This window comes from Ictalurus furcatus, chromosome 11, assembly GCF_023375685.1.
Source record: "Ictalurus furcatus strain D&B chromosome 11, Billie_1.0, whole genome shotgun sequence".
NCBI classification, from domain to species: domain Eukaryota; kingdom Metazoa; phylum Chordata; class Actinopteri; order Siluriformes; family Ictaluridae; genus Ictalurus; species Ictalurus furcatus.
Window position 1 is genome coordinate 7,992,646 of NC_071265.1, and position 16,493 is coordinate 8,009,138.

Here is a 16,493-nt window from a genome sequence, read left to right on the forward strand (position 1 = left end):
TTACATTTTTTTTTTGGTTTGTATTTATGTAAAGAGCTTGGCCATCTAGTGTCCAGGGTCTGTGAATATTGTCTTAATTGGGTTAATATTAGATTATTGTTGTCCACCTCCAGGGTCGGGGGTTCGATTCCCACCGTGGCCCTCTGAGTTTGCTTGTTCTCCCTGTGCTGCAGGGGTTTCCTCTGTGTACTCCGGTTTCCTCCCCCAGTCCAAAGACATGCATGGTAGACTGATTGGCATGTCCAAAGTGTCCATAGTGTATGAATGGGTGTGCGAATGTGTATGTGATTGTGCTCTGCAATGGACTGGCACCCTGTCCAGGGTGTACCCCACCTTGTGCCCGATGCTCCCTGGGATAGGCTCCAGGTTCCCCGTGACCCTGAAAAAGGATAAGCGGTATAGAAGATGGATGGATGGATGTTGTCCATGTAAACGTACTGACTAATAAAAATAGCCTCAAAACCCCACACACACACACCCACACCCACCGAAACAACAACAACAAAATATCCTATACCATGCTTTAAAATTATTTACTATCATTCCTAAATGAAGTGTAATAGGCCATTTAAAATGCAAAGCAAACAGATCAAAATCTGGAAATTACCCATAAATCAACATTACATGTCCGACAATTACACACATGGAACTGTTGACTCTGCGTGCTTCTTTCATGCCTTGCAAACTTGCAGGAATCAAATTCATACAGGGAGAAAAATGCTACACTTTCAGTCTCTTCTATGAGGTTAAGAAAGTTAAATAATCCTAATTAGTGACAAATATATCAGTCTTTAACAGGTAATGTGTAGCTTGATAGGACCAGAGACACTATATTTGCTGATTATATTCACACATTTAATCAGCCTTAAATTGACTACTGATCTTCTGGTCTGTTTCATTTGTTAAGTGTGGGAGTTACATTTCTACCAACTGTATAATGAGTGGTCAGATCGTGTGCCATACGCACCATTGCTTGGGGTGGCATCACATTCTTGCTGTAGTCATACTGGGAAAATCAAGTCACTGAAGCAGGGATGTAACAAAAAATGAACCCATCATTGAGACTAAACAGATAATGATTTCCAAACAAACACAAATACAGATATAAATATGAGATGTAATGTTCATTTTATTTTATTTTTTTAATAAAGCTTGCCAGAAAGGTCCACAGGGCTCAGGTTGAGACCAGAGGGGCATTCAGACTGGAATCCCATGGGACTCAAAAGTCATCCAAATACAGATAGGGATATTTGGAACAATGAACAGATACAGATTGTGACATATACTCCAACATTGGAGAATTGAAAAATGGGTGAGGGGGGGATGCTCCCATCAATAAACAACAAAACAAAATCATGTGTTATGTGTACAGCTCGGTCAGTTGAAGTGGATTGGAAGGCACATAATCCTGCAATACAATGTATTAATTAATAAGGATCATTAAATGGATAGTGAGGATGTCCTGCATCCCTCGGTACAGGCTTGCCATCAACCTGAAAAGTAATTTAAAAAATCTTAGTGTGATGGTACACCAATGTTCTCTCTTATTTATTTAAATAATTTTTCTATCTATATATCCATTTGCTTTACACTACTTCTTATAAGTGCCATAACTGCAGTTATAAAAAAAAGAAATGACATTAAACATCAACGTTATGGGCCGAGAAACTTACAGTTATAGTTGGCACGATGTATCTCCAGCCTTTGTTCAATGCTGTCACACTGTCCATCTCATCAGGCTCCAGAGTGAAGTCAAAAACCTGCACGTGCACAAACACGTGTTAAATTGCAGCAATTACGCTAGACGGTAAAAATACAACATTCAGTCGTGAATAAGAAAAAGAAAAGGAAATAACCTGTATGTTTTCTTTGATGCGAGACTCTGTAACACTCTTTGGGATAGTCACGACCCCTCGCTGGGTCTGCCACCTGCAATAAAGCCGAATCAGATGCTCTGTTTGTGCAACGTGTCATTTGTGCACAATCCAACAACACAAAGAGTACCCTAATGTGGTATATTGGCACTACACTGGTATGCATACAGCAGATGAAAGTACAGTGTAATCTTAAATGTACTTGAATATATTTACCTGATTATAATTTGTGCAAGAGATTTGTTGTATTTCTTGGCTAGAGCTGCAATGACTGGCTCCTCTAAGACAACTGGCTCATCTGGTCTCTTCCAGGCACGATCTGGAGAGCCAAGCGGACTGTAGGCAGTCATCACTAAGCCCCTCTCCCTGCAGTGAGCAAGAAGCTCCACCTGGGCTAGATAAGGATGACCTTCTACCTAGAACAAAGAAAAATAGTGTTTCATTTCAGGCTGTTGTTTTTAAGCATTAAAGTGCAAGAACCAAATATGAGAGGAACATTGCAAAATGAATAGTAAATTAAATACTGGCTTCATTCCGTTTTTATGATTACTTTCCAAAAACAGCATGTCCTGCAGTGTTGTATTCCTCTATAACACAGCAGTCTGCCAACACTGACTACGTTTACATAAACAGCAGTAATCTAATTATTGACCTTATTCTGAATAAGACAATATTGTGATTAAGGTGTTTACATGAGTTGCTTTTAGAATATTCCTTTCATGTTCCTGTTTTACATGTTATAGAACATAGAGCGATTAACAGCACACGTCATTACGTCCCCACACCACGCCGTCCGACGTTCCCTCCAGAATTTCACGTATCAACATACAGTTCATCTTTGTTATGGTACCGTATATAGTTTTGGGTGTTTAATTTTTTTATTTTACGAAAGCTTCAAGTGCAGTTAATTATTAGTCACGCTGTACGTGCAAATAAACGACTGCTTGAAACCGTGGGCTGCGTCCCAAACCGCGTACTTACCTACAATAAATACATGTATTTGCCTACTGTATAGCAGGTAAGTACACAGTTTAGGACGCTGCCGTGCTCTCCTGTTTGCTGTAAAACGGTTGCGCACTGCTGTGTGTGATCGTGTCCTGTCACAAAATGCGGTGAAAACTCCCACACAACGTTACTAATGTGATTAAGGTGTGTACATGTCTATAACGCACGTCGATAATGCGACTAAAATAGGAATACTCCACATGTCTTAATTCAATTTGTGTTTACTTCGAGTATGACTTTAATCGGATTAAGGTGATCAATGTTTACATGCTAGTTTATTAATCAGAGTATTGTCTTAATCGGGTTGATATTGGAATATTTTCAATGTAAATGTACTGACTGACAATTTATTATTTGTTAGTGACGAACGTAATTTTTTATGCATTCGTACTGAAATGTTTGTAATTAATGTCGTCTCCCTGGTATGGCTCACTGCATGCTAGCTAAGGGTAGCAAGATTGAAATTCGGTGAGTTAGAGCCCTTGCGCATGTGCATTTCAACAATGGGACTCAATCAGTAAGTCAGTGAGTGAGGGAAAATACCCTTCCTAGGCCGGCCCGCTAGATGGTGCGGCAATAAGGGAACGTCTAAAGAAAACACATTTTTGGACTTTAACCTATTACAAAACAGAATATCCTACATCTGATTTGCATTTAATTTCCAAACTTTTTACAGACCCGCGCAAGTACCCTGAAATATCTCCTTCTCTCCCTACCTGTAAAACAGTAGGCTTTATGTTGGCCATGGACAGGACATCATTAATCTGTCTGCTGTTGAAGTTTGAGAGCCCGATAGCCCTCACGAGTCCCTTTTCCACGAGTTTTTCCATGGCAGCCCATGTCACCTTGTAGTCAATGTCATCATACAGTAAGGTCCCATCTTCCTGTCTGGGGAAAGCTGTATCCCCCCGCCTAGAAGAAGAAAGTCAAGCTTTTCTAGCATGAGGATGGAAGGACTGCTACTTTTCTTTGGGGCAGAATCAGACCCGTTTAGACATGGACTAGGCATTTGCATTTTTATTTTGCCAGCCATTATATACTGGAATGCAAATACAACTGATTTTTACAACATTTTACAAGTGGATTTTAACTAGGTCTCAACTTATCCGTGCTCATAATGGAAATGCAATTGCAACTTCATGATCAAATTAGCATTTGAATTTGAATATAGTATAATTTGGAAAATGCAGCCATAGGGGTCCTGTCTACAGTCCTGTCAATCACTTGCCTTTGATAAGTTCAACCACCCCCCCAACCTTTTTTTTTCTCTAGTATTAAGGCTTTTTCATCTAGGATGTGGCTTGCGTGTGTTTTGGAGGCATGAGTTTGGAGCGAACACTGATAGGAGGGGCTGTATTTCTGCCAAAACTTCAAACTTCAAACTCCAAACGACTGACATATATTAAATAAAATTAAATGACATAAGGTACTGCACAGTGTACCACTTTCTGCTGCACAAATAGTACTATTACCAGGTTTTCAGCTGCAAGTCAGTTCAATATAATTAAATTTTATTTGTATAGCACTTTTAACAATAGAACATGTCACAAAACAGCTTTACAGAAATCCGGATGTAGTTTTGGATTCCCAGTGAGGAAGCTTGACATGACAGTGGAAAGGAAAATCTCCCTGAGACGATGTGAGAAAGAGAGAGGATCCGGACTCAAAACAGAACCAGTGAAACAGTACTAAATGTGCTGAAAAGATGTGCAGTGTGAGCACATTGTGAATAAGAGTCCTGGGATGAGCTCAGGACAGTCTTTATTATTACAGCAGCAGCAGCAGCAGATCTTAAGTACAAATCCAGTTGAAATTATCCACTGAAGTAAGGGTGAGACTTTGGCATAAATTATTTTGGGAAGTGTAAACCTTTGGAGTGTACATATCGGATCATACGCAACCGCAGGAACTTTGGGTTGAACTCTGGATCAAGAGAGATTAGAGCAGGTAGTGCTCCTAAGTGCTAGGATTTGGTCTATTCCTTGTGTCTAGTTGTGACTCTTGCTGTTCTTGCACTTGGTTAGTGGGTAAAAAGTTAACCTTGTACATCATTGCCAGATACATTGTGTTTTGTCTAATTTGTCAGTATGGGTAAATCAGCTGCCAAAAAAGTTTGTAATATGTTCCCTTGGCAGGGGGTTAGGTGTCGGGGTACACTTACTGGAAGGCATAAGGCCAGTGAATGAGGTAGAGGTCCAGGTACTCCAGCTTCAGCTCTTTCAAGCTGTTGAGCAGTGCTGGCTCCACGTCCTCAGGATGGTGCTTCGTGTTCCACAGTTTGGATGTCACGAACACGTCTTCTCGTTTAAAGGCCTGACATTAAGAAAAGTTCGTGAGAAAAACATAAGAAATATCACGATGTGCATTTTCATATCTTAGGTATTCCTATCAGCTGACTCACTTTGTCAGGCCCCAGCATCTCCTGAAAGGCTTCTCCGATTTCTGATTCGTTTCCATAAATGGCAGCGCAGTCGATGTGCCTATATCCGGCCTGAAGTGCCCGTATGACTGCCTGTTTCACCTGCAGTCCAGAGTGTAAGAACAGAATGAGTGCAATCAATCATTTTTGTCTAAAGTAATACATGAATGCAACCATCCATCCATTTTCTGTACCGATTATCCTACATAGGGTCCCGGGGAGCCTGGAGGCTATCCCAGAGGACACAAGGCGGGGGACAGCCTGGACGGGGTGCCAACCCATCACAGGGCGCGCACACACACACACACACACACACACACACACACACACACACACACACTCCCATTCACACAATACGGACAATCTGGAAATGCCAATCAGCCTACAATGCATGTTTTTGGACTGGGGAGGAAACCAGAGTACCCTGAGGAAACCCCTAAAGGACTGGGAGAACATTAAAACTCCATGCACACAGGGCGGAAGCGGGAATCAAACCCCCAACCCTGGTGGTGCAAGGCAAACGTTCTAACCACTAAGCCCACCGACATGAATGCAACCATGAGCTTGTAATTTTTCACAAAAAAACATACTCGGATTTGTAAATCTGCAAATGTGCCAATCCTCATACGCCATGAATGTACAATCCAAATATCCATGTTTGTAATGTTCACGTTAAGGCATGTTAAGAAATCTGATTTAAACATCTTACGTCTATTACATCTTATGGCATGTAATGTAATGTTTAGACTCGGAAAACCCAAGCCAATGGCTGCACAGAGCTGAAACAAAAGGCTCCTCAAGTTGCAAATACAAACTCCCAAAAACTGTGCATCTAAAATGGTAATGAATAAACCTATCAGTTAGACAATAAATGATTCTCAAATGTCCCATGACAAGCACACACATGTTACAGATTTACCAAACAGACTATGGTTTTGCAGGTCATCTAATCTCATGATTCTGAGGTTGAAATCATGCATGCTTACTTTTGCGAATTAATTATCTCCCCGATAGGCAACGGGACATATAATAATAATATATCATGTATGGTATACAAATGAATGTACACTCACCTTTCCAGGCTCACTCTTCCATGTCCCTAACCCGATGAGTGGCATCTTTCGGCCGGTGTTCAGCACTGCAAAGTCGTTCATGTTTGTTTGCTTAGGAAACAAGAGGAGATGATTCCCTCTTTATCAGATCAGTCCTGAACTCCTTTTTAAAAAAGTGTGTAGGTGTTTAAACCCTGCCTCAGTAACAGTGGTGTCAATGCACTTTTCCCTCTGCCATCTATACTTAGAAATATTCACTGAGGTTGATCAGTGACTAAGAAAGACAGGAAGGAAGGAAAGATGAACCTGCTGACTTATCACCTGACTTCCTAAGAGGAGGCTAAACAAACTGGCATGTCTATAAAAGATAAGCTATATCGTGGAAATTTTCTAAACTTAAGGCTGAAGTCTCGAAATTTAGACATTTATTCAAATTTAGAATCCTTCAAATTCTCTAAATATAGAGAATTTATGTTAAACAAGACGCAGAGTCTTACTGTAAACTCGTTCCTTATGTGTGTATGCTAGCTAAGGAACTATGCTAGTCACACGGATATTAGCATACTACAGTAGTAAAATAGTACGGATGTATATGCGCGTGCGTACTATTTCCACATACTGTTTAGTAGAGTAGTATGCAGTTTCAAAACGACCAGTTTACAGACAAAAGCAAGGGAGCTGGAGCTTAATACACACGCTTTAATCAATTGTATTAGCAATATAAGTTGTTATAGGTGTTCGGTAAAGGAATCCCCCCCACAGTTATTTCTATTTTAATGTAGTAAATACATGCATTAACAAATAATAATAATAATAATAATAAAGTCCACTTGTAGTCTATATCTTATGAAGGCCTAGATTAAATAAAATGTCGGAAAAAAATAATTGTCATATCATATCATATCAGATTCCGACAATAAATCCTGCAGGTGAATTTGAACAAATGTGCAAACTGAAAGCGTAGCATTTCTCCAACAGAAGTTGGCTATATATATCACTAGGTCACTAGGTTTTTAAGGAAGCCAGACGCCGCTGCAAATATAGGCGGGAACAGGATATGACATCATCCGTCAAAACTATATGAATAATTACAAAAAAAACTACAAATAATTACTGTATAATGTAATGAAATAATACTGTCCACAGGGCACTGACATTTTCATATGTAATTACGTTTTACAGCAGTAAAATGTCAGACAATATTTGAAGCAATTAAAAAATAAATGTTGTTTCCATCTGTTAAATATACCACCTGTGCCCAAAAGCACTTCTGAAATGGATTTTTTCCCTACACCTTCAATTGAGAAAATCTGATCAGCAAGTTATAAGTGTTTACTGCCAAATAAGGTAAAGGAAATCCGTTTTAAAATACTGCACAGGTATTATCCATGTAATGCTTTTCTTAACAAGTTTCAAAATCTCACCACAATGCTATTTTTGTAATCTTGAATTTGAAACTCTCACACATTTATTTTGTGTTTGTAAATACTCAATGTAATTTTGGAAGCAGGTATCTATGATGATTTTTGATACATTCCACAAAATAATCAAAAGAGATGAGTCTATGATCCTCTTCTTGAACTGTACAGTAATACTGGGTCTGATATAATTGATAACACATTTAAGGTAGTCATTCTTCTTGGGAAGTTTCAGGCACATAAAGCTAAAGTAATATCTATTACACCATCCTTTACTTTTTTTTTGTAACGATCTTAAAATATTTTAAGACTCAGTGAATTCAATGACTAGAAATAAGAAGTGTATAAAAACATCTCTCATACTGAAAAAAAGTAATTTGTAGAATTTAATAGCTTACCCAGTACGATTTAAGATCTGTTATATGTATCCCCCAATTTCTGTTTTAGTTTGTTTGATGTTAAATGTCATTGTATGTTTTATAAAAAAAAAGTTGAATAAAAAAGCAAAAATAAATAAATAAGAATAATAGTGTTTGTATCTTTGCTTGTATCTTTCTCATTTGTAAGTCGCTTTGGATAAAAGCGTCTGCTAAGTGAATAAATGTAAATGTAGTGTGACCACGGCATTACGGTCTCTCGCCTGTAGATGGCGCCATAAAGCACACTGCGACGTTTTATGAGGAGATAATTGCATAGGAATTAGGCAGAATGTATACTGTAACTTGCCTGTATTCAATAGAACCAAATGCCAAGTTCACGGGTCTATTATTAACAATTCTTACAGTAAAAATATCTTCATATTGAGCATTTATACAATACAATAAACACATTTTCATATGTAATTATCATGTTTTTGAAATGGCATGCGAAATGAGCAGATTTTCCCTCTATGAATAGTATTGGCTGAATTGTGTGTCATTTTTGTGCGCTTTATGGCGAGAGGCCAGAGATCGTAAGTTCTGGGTCTTTTAAGAAAATCCGAAAATACAACTTCAGCCTCGTGATAAAAACCTCACTTTAAATAAACTATTATTTAACCCGCACACATAAACAAACATACTCACTGTGTTTATCAGTAGTGAATATCTTCACTGGGAAATCAGACAAGGATGGTGATAAGATGCTTTTAAAATGTTTTATTTATCAGTGACGCTGTATAAAGCACATCCGGTCCACACACCTCCAAATGAAAAGTCCCTTTGGATGTCTTTCGAATCTTTTCACTGAATTGACTCACCAATAAGAGCCGACGCTTTGGGCTTCCAAACGGCTCATTACCTTTTGCCCTCCCAAAACCTTTGCCTATCGATCGTTTAAATTGTTCAACGATGATTGTTCAAAACAGTATTATACTTTGCTTTGCGTTTTGTTCTAAAAATCTTTTTAAATAAATGTAAAAAACATCTAGGTGCTAGATATTTGCAGTGACTAAACGAATCGTCGATTATTTCTGCATTAAAAAGAAAAGCCACCCTGAACGATTTTAATATTAATATTTCTGAACAACATGTGATCTTCAATTATGCAAAAATATTTTAAAATAAAAATAAAATTCTGAGTTGACTGTCTGTCCAGCACGTTCGCCTCACACCTCCAGGGTCGGGGGTTCGATTCCCACCGTGGCCCTGTGTGTGTGGAGTTTGCATGTTCTCCCCGTGCTGCGGGGGTTTCCTCCGGGTGCTCCGGTTTCCTCCCCCAGTCCAAAGACATGTATGGTAGACTGATTGGCATGTCCAAAGTGTCCGTAGTGTATGAATGGGTGTGTGAATGTGTATGTGATTGTGCCCTGTGATGGATTGGCACCCTGTCCAGAGTGTACCCCGCCTTGTGCCTGATGCTCCCTGGGATAGGCTCCAGGTTCCCCTGTGATCCTGAAAAGGATAAACGGTATAGAAGATGGATGGATGGATGGATGGATGGACTGTCTGTCCGTTTGTTCGTACGTTCAAAATTCTCCTTAGTTTGATATCCTGAGAACGATTCATTGAACGTTTGAAGGAATTATACAGAATAAATTGTAATCAGCAATTGTCACAGACCTGATTTGATTTTTGGAATCGTTCCAAACAGGGTCAAGGTCACAGCAAGTTCAAATATCTGAAAGGATTGCACTTGTTGAAGGTCCCTGTTGACGCCATTGGTCTCCAGTTCTACTAGTTTGTTTTACTTCTTTCATCGAAAATTTTTCTCTTATACCAGTGAGATTTAGTTCTAACATCATCTCTACTTAAAGAGAGCGATGCAGCAGCACTTTAGTCCTTCAGTCCATTCAGCTCTCTAACCTCCTCCAATCTCCTCTAATCTGTACACTCTACTCAAACAGAATGCTACCGTGCTTTTCATCTCAGAGACGCTGTAGCTAACTAGCCCAGACGATCTCTGCCGTAACTCAACTATGCTGTATTGCATTCTGGATTCTTTGAGTCCAGTGTTTGCGGTCTCCACTAATCCTACTTTGGATCTCTCATTAATTGAATGTAGGATTTCCAACATTGAACATTGTTGGAAAATGGTGAGTGAGAAAAGAAGCTCTTTTTTCATTTGTATTTTTAAGTTAGTAGTGAAATTTTGAGTGTTATGATTGTTATGATGGGTGGCACTCGGAGGCTTAGTGGTTAGCACGTTCGCCTCACACCTCCAGGGTTGTGGGTTTGGTTCCCGGTATGGCCCTGTGTGTGCGGAGTTTGCATGTTCTCCCAGTGCTGTGGAGGTTTCCTCCGGATACTCCGGTTTCCTCCCCCAGTCCAAAGACATTGCATTATGTTTATGTTAGGGAACATTGAACATTTTTTCAACAATTAAATGCTATCGTAACTGCTCTAGCAATATCAAATCAATGCAGCACACAACATCTTCTCACCATACCTTCTCACAGGAATAACAAAAACAAAGCTCCAGCCAACAACTGAATCACTTAGCACATCACCACTATTTCAATATAAACATATTTAATGTGATTCACGGTGGACTTTTTCTGGAATATTATTGTGCACTGTAGTAATAAGGCATGTGCTGCCTCAGTAAGACAGAGAAGAGAGTGAAACATTAATCTCTCTAGAACACATGTTTCCCTGGATGCTTTTCAATGACACTTACACTGTATCTGATTAACGGCATAAGAGAATTGTAAGAATGCTGATTAATTTTCAGTGAGAGCAGGATTGATTTGTCTTGCCAAAAAGAGATGTGTGGCAGCTTTTTTTTTTTAGGTGAATATTTTCCTTTTTTTTTTAAATGACACATTTTTGAAAAAAGACGACTCATTTGTGAACGACACATCACTAAATCAAACTCAATTTCAGAAATCACACTTTAGTAATCTAACCATGTTTACTGTTTTTCTTGTTGTTGTTGTTCTTGTGTGCGAACAATGTAGGAACAGTACTGTTCAATTTATGTGTTTATGTGTTTATGTGTATTATTTGCAGTTCTCAATGCTGATGTTTATCATTTTTGCCATATAACATAGTAAATAATATATAATATATATTTTGATTTCTATCCAGCCATCCATTTTCTGTGTCAGAACTATTTGTTCTCAGCGACATCCAATTTCTGTGTAGTGTAGTGTGTTTTTGCCACTAGAGCACAGATATCCATTAACCTGTGAATCTGTGAATTTCAATTTCAGTGGCACGTCTTTGTGAGAATCTCTGCTTGAATGTTGTTGTTTGTTTATAAACTAGAAGATTACATGTTAATCAGTATATCTATAAGGACAGGAAGGGGAGGAGTGTGAAAATGCAATTATGTCTGGGAATGTAAATGCTTTGCTGCTTGCGGTGTCTTTTTACTCCGCTGTCTAGCTTTTTCCTCATCATGCTAACTGGTCTGGGAGAAAGATAATGATCCTCTGGTGAAGAAAATGAAAGGTTTGTCTGTTGTCGTGGCTATAGGTGAGTTTTTCCTTGGATTTATTAATGTAATATGCCGTGTTGTATATTTTATGGATATATTATATAATGAACTACAGATGTGTTGTTAATTAATGAAGCAAAGTTCTTTGTATTTGATAAAGTGTAAGGAAAGCAGCACTTAAAATTTCTTCGTAGGCTTTCAGGAAGCCTGAATATAAGGGAAAGTTAACAAGTTGTTGTTTACTTTTTTCAGTACTGTCCTTATCATTGGCCAAACACAGAACATCTGATGGTATATCACACACACACACACACACACACACACTCACACAAACATTTTACCTACCTTTTTTTTTTTTTTTTTAAACACGTTCCTTTTCCTGTCTTTACCAAACACAAAGCACTGAATTCATTTTTTCAGAAGTTGTTTTGACTGCCTGGCCTCAGGGACAGTACTTCTACTTCTGGGAAGCCATCGTTCTGATATGTGAGATAAAAAGGAACTCTTCAGAGGTGTGGCGCTACAGTTGGTTTAGACACAACCTCAGTGAGGCTACTACCCCGAGCCGTGCTCACAGAGTGAGCCATCACATTTACTCCATTTCAGCGCTGACCCCCGAGGACAGCGGCACGTACTGGTGTAAAGCTCAGAAACAGGACACAAATTCCACCCTCCTGAGTAACTCTGTGTCTTTAAGTGTCACAGCAGGTAAGATTGAGAAACACAGCAAGTACCACCAGTACACATAATCTTTGGGTTCAGTCTTGGGTAAAATGACCCATTTAATTTTATTTTACTAAAAAGGAAACTTGATGTGCCAGTCTCAGTTTCCCTTAGTCTGGGCTGAGTTATTATATCTATTATTTACAATTACATGTTCATACAGAAAAAAATTTGGCCTAAGTGAATGGGATAGCCATTATAATAAACAAATCTGCATTCAGCAATAAATAATGTTTCCTTTTGATACCATTCCTGCCTTTTTGCGCTCATGTTCTTGTGCTTACTCCAATGATATTCTGACAGTTTGAACCTTTATCCTTTCACCCTCCCTTCTTTGTTATCTCATCTTTACTAAGCCTCACCTCCTGCATCCCTGGAGGTCTTGCCTGACAGCAGTCAGCACTTGCATGGCAGACAGTTTTCTCTGTGCTGTTCTGTACATAGTGGTAAAACAGCAGGCTGGACCCTGAGGCGGCTTCGCGGTGGTGAAGTAAATTCAGACTGTTTGAAGATGGAGGGCAGAGTTGACCTGAAGATACAAGGCATGTGCAGCTTTAACAACATCACTGGTCGATTAAGTGGCTTGTACTGGTGTGAAGCAACCAGAGGGGTTCAGCGCAGCAATGCCATCAGCATCACTGTGAGCGGTGAGCTCCACATCACTAACACATCCTTATTCAACAACAAGGCCCTTTATGAGTGTAGGCTGCTTAATGTTTTTTTTTTTTCTTAAACACGTGTACTAAAATAGTTCTTAGACTCCAATAACCTATAATAATTTTGAAATCAATCCAGTTTAATATTACCTACAATTATTTGAGTTATTAATTTGTTTGTTTGTTTTTGTTCATGAAGTAAATTTCATGGATTTATTATTTTTTTACATTAAAAAATGTACAGTTCTTATATTAACTGATCCATTGCTTTTGCAGCAGCAACTTAATAAATAATCCATGCAGGCTTAAAATAAAATCTGTCTAATAGGTAAGTCCTGAGAGTTCTGATATCAACAGTAAACAGTAAAGGGTGGCTGTGGTTCAGGTGGTAGAGCGGGTTGTCCATTAATTGTAGGGTTGGCAGTTCGATTCCTGGCCCACGTGACTCCACATGCCGAAGTGTCCTTGGGCAAGACACTGAACTCCAAGTTGCTCCTGATGGCAAGTTAGCGCCTTGCATGGCAGCTCTGCTACCATTGGCGTGTGAGTGTGTATGTGAATGGGTGAATGAGACATAGTGTAAAGCGTATTGGATAAAAACGCTATATAAGTGCAGACCATTTACCAAACACACTGATCATAGTAACACTAATAGTAGGCATTGTGTTCCTACAAAGACATTCTAGACAATTGAATACATCCAACTTTGTGGCAACAATTTGGGGAAGACCAACATATGGGTGTGATGGTCAGGTGTCCACATACTTTTGGCCATATAGTGTAGCTATGAATGTTTGTAACGCTGTAAATTGTTAAGTAAGGAATAAAACACTTGGGGGTGTGCTGTTATAGGAAAATTTGTAATGCATGTTCGTATTTTTATGCTAAGAAGGCAGTATTTTTCTTATCTCATACGTTGTTTCTATCGATATATTAAGTATTAGAATGAGATCTTTAATATAAAAATTATTTGAATTGTTTGTGTTATGTTTGTTTGTTTGTGTAAATCCTTTCATTGATTTATTTTTTGCATCGTCCTAAATGTGCAGTTCTTTTATAGATTAACGGAATTACGCCTCTTGCAGCAATAACTTAAGAAATAATATCCATGCAGACTTAAAATAAAATCTGTCTAATAGATTAGTCCTGAGTGTTCTGATATCAACAGTAAACACACTGATCATAGGAACACTAATAGTAGGCACCGTGTTCCTTCTTCTCCCCAGATGGCAATATGATACTCCAGACTCCAGTTCAACCTGTAATGGAAGGACAGACGGTGACATTACTATGTAAGACTTCCTTCAACTTAAACCAAATATCCATCTCTAGAGACGATGGGCAGCGCATAAATAATATTAATGTGACGATGGAGAATGTGACTAAGGCTCATGAGGGATTTTACAAGTGTGTCAACACAAACGCTTCTGTAGAGAGTCCAGAAAGCTGGCTGTCAGTGAGAGGTGAGGAAATTAAATCTGCTCTATTTTCAGTCAATTTGAAGCTGTTTCGTAGATCTGTTTTATGAATTGAATCTTTTGCTTTACGTATCGCTACAGATCAGGCAAAGGAAGTAAACGCCTTTATAGGTATGGATGTTTTGAGCAGTTGTTTTCTTTTACTAAGTCATATTCACTGCTATGTTTTCATGCTTATGTCTTATGTCCCTCCTGTGTTCTGTAGCGCCGTGGGTCTGGGCTGTCTGTGTCATTGTCATCATTCTGCTTCTGATCCCTATCACCTTTCTGCTTGTACCAAGCCTCAGGTATAGGCAACATTACTGAAATCTTCATAAATGGAATTTGTCTGTATGTCATATATATTATATTGTATATCTTATATATACTGTGTGTGTGTGTGTGTGTGTGTGTGTGTATATATATATATATATATATATATATATATATATATATATATATATATATATATATATATATATATATTATACACACACACACACACACACACACACACAGAGTATATATAAGATATACAATACAATATATATGACATACAGACAGCTAGAAGTAATCAAATGTGTGTTGCTTTTACAGAAAGAGAGTAAAGTTGTTTCCAACATGCAGAGAATTTAATACCCTTCAGGAAATGCCTCAAACCAAACAGGATGTGACAGAGATCCAGTGGGACCTAGCCTGGATGGAGATGACTAATCTGTTAGACAAGCCATGCCCTGGCAGCTGAGCAGTTCTTAAACTATTTACATACTATTACACTAATGACAATACAACAGTGCATAATGTCTTCATGGACAAAGTAACATATACTGAGAATCTCTAATCCATATTGTATTGTTAATATGCAATGTATTTGACAGAAATGTTTATTAGAGAAGGTAAATAAGTATCCATGTATCCTCATGAAGCTGAAATGTGACAGTAAAAACATACAGATATTACTTTGTAACATTTTTTTTGTAAAGTGAATATTTGGAAGTTGCTTAATGGGTTTATAACAAGCGTTTACATTTTTAATAAGAAACATTATTTCTTATTTAAAAAAATGCAGCTGTCAAGGTCCTATCCACACCTAGATATAACCACCGACACATACTCACATACAACCTGTAATGTGTTTTAAAAACACTAGAGGGCAGAGCTGACATTACGTTATTGCCTATTGTTGTTTTGCCCGACGGTGAGATTTAATAAAAACACCTAGGCACTTTGATCAGAGTAATAACATGAAATTGATTATAGTAGTGATAACTCTGATACAATTCTTACAGTCAGGTTAATAAAAGTGTGTGAGAGAATAACTGAGTTGGACAATATTTTTCTTATCTTTTATTGTTCTGTTTTCAAAGATTGGATGTTTTTGTTTTGTGTGGTAGAGCTTTGTCTCACTGGCTAGTGGTTGCTTAGTCTCTGTATCATAGCTCATTGCCTTACACTGTATTGCCTTACACTGTAAGGTGCTGCTTTATAAATATTGTAAAGCAGAAACATGGCCAGCACAACCCTTAGGCAAGAAATACAGGCTTCTGCGGCTCTTGAGCTTTCTTCCAGACTTTATTGAGTCTTCCTGGTGCCACATTCCTTTTCCACACAACCTTAATTACAGCAGCGCGCAGTAATCTTTCACCGTCCCATTCCTCTGTTATTCCCCATCTCCTCTCCTAGAGGGCAGATTGTAATCATGCATGCACATTTTCACATCCATGGTTTATTGTCTGGGGCCTGCTGATTCTCAGGAGAGAACACAGACACACACACACAGGCACACACACAGACAGACACACACATTGAATGAGTCTTGGTACGTACACATATTAATCAAACTGGTGCTCATGATTTTTAGATGAAACAGGTTAATAGAATGGGTTTTACAATACAAAGCAATATATATCAATTGTTTTATTTGTATAGTGCTTTTAGCAAAGCAGCTTTACAGAAATATATCAATTCAGCATAAAGATTTTAAATGTATGAATTTATCCTTAATGAGCAAGCCAGAGGTGACAGTGGCAA

The 16,493-nt window shown here is 38.4% G+C and overlaps 2 protein-coding genes across 3 annotated transcripts; one reads left to right on the plus strand and one right to left on the minus strand.

Moving 5' to 3' along the window:
- Positions 1-1,145: 1,145 nt before the first annotated feature.
- On the minus strand, positions 1,146-8,966 carry akr1a1b (aldo-keto reductase family 1, member A1b (aldehyde reductase)). 2 transcript variants are annotated; one of them, XM_053636922.1, is made up of 9 exons: positions 8,833-8,966; positions 6,372-6,461; positions 5,281-5,400; positions 5,041-5,192; positions 3,596-3,791; positions 2,091-2,290; positions 1,857-1,929; positions 1,674-1,760; positions 1,146-1,493 (listed from the first exon to the last, which is right to left on the minus strand). In XM_053636922.1, the coding sequence occupies exons 2-9, from the start codon at positions 6,450-6,452 to the stop codon at positions 1,428-1,430; spliced, it is 975 nt and encodes a 324-aa protein (XP_053492897.1). In that variant the 5' UTR covers positions 6,453-6,461; positions 8,833-8,966; the 3' UTR covers positions 1,146-1,427. The 2 variants fall into 2 exon arrangements, with proteins under 2 accessions (XP_053492897.1, XP_053492898.1); XM_053636923.1 differs by having other exon boundaries at positions 6,372-6,513; positions 8,833-8,921.
- A 1,761-nt stretch (positions 8,967-10,727) lies between these two features.
- Positions 10,728-15,781, plus strand: LOC128615195 (sialoadhesin). Its single transcript, XM_053637072.1, has 8 exons — positions 10,728-11,664; positions 11,879-11,917; positions 12,047-12,334; positions 12,706-12,996; positions 14,232-14,468; positions 14,565-14,594; positions 14,689-14,770; positions 15,060-15,781. Exons 1-8 carry the CDS (start codon positions 11,634-11,636, stop codon positions 15,205-15,207), a joined length of 1,146 nt encoding a protein of 381 aa, XP_053493047.1. The 5' UTR covers positions 10,728-11,633; the 3' UTR covers positions 15,208-15,781.
- The last annotated feature ends 712 nt before the right edge of the window (positions 15,782-16,493 follow it).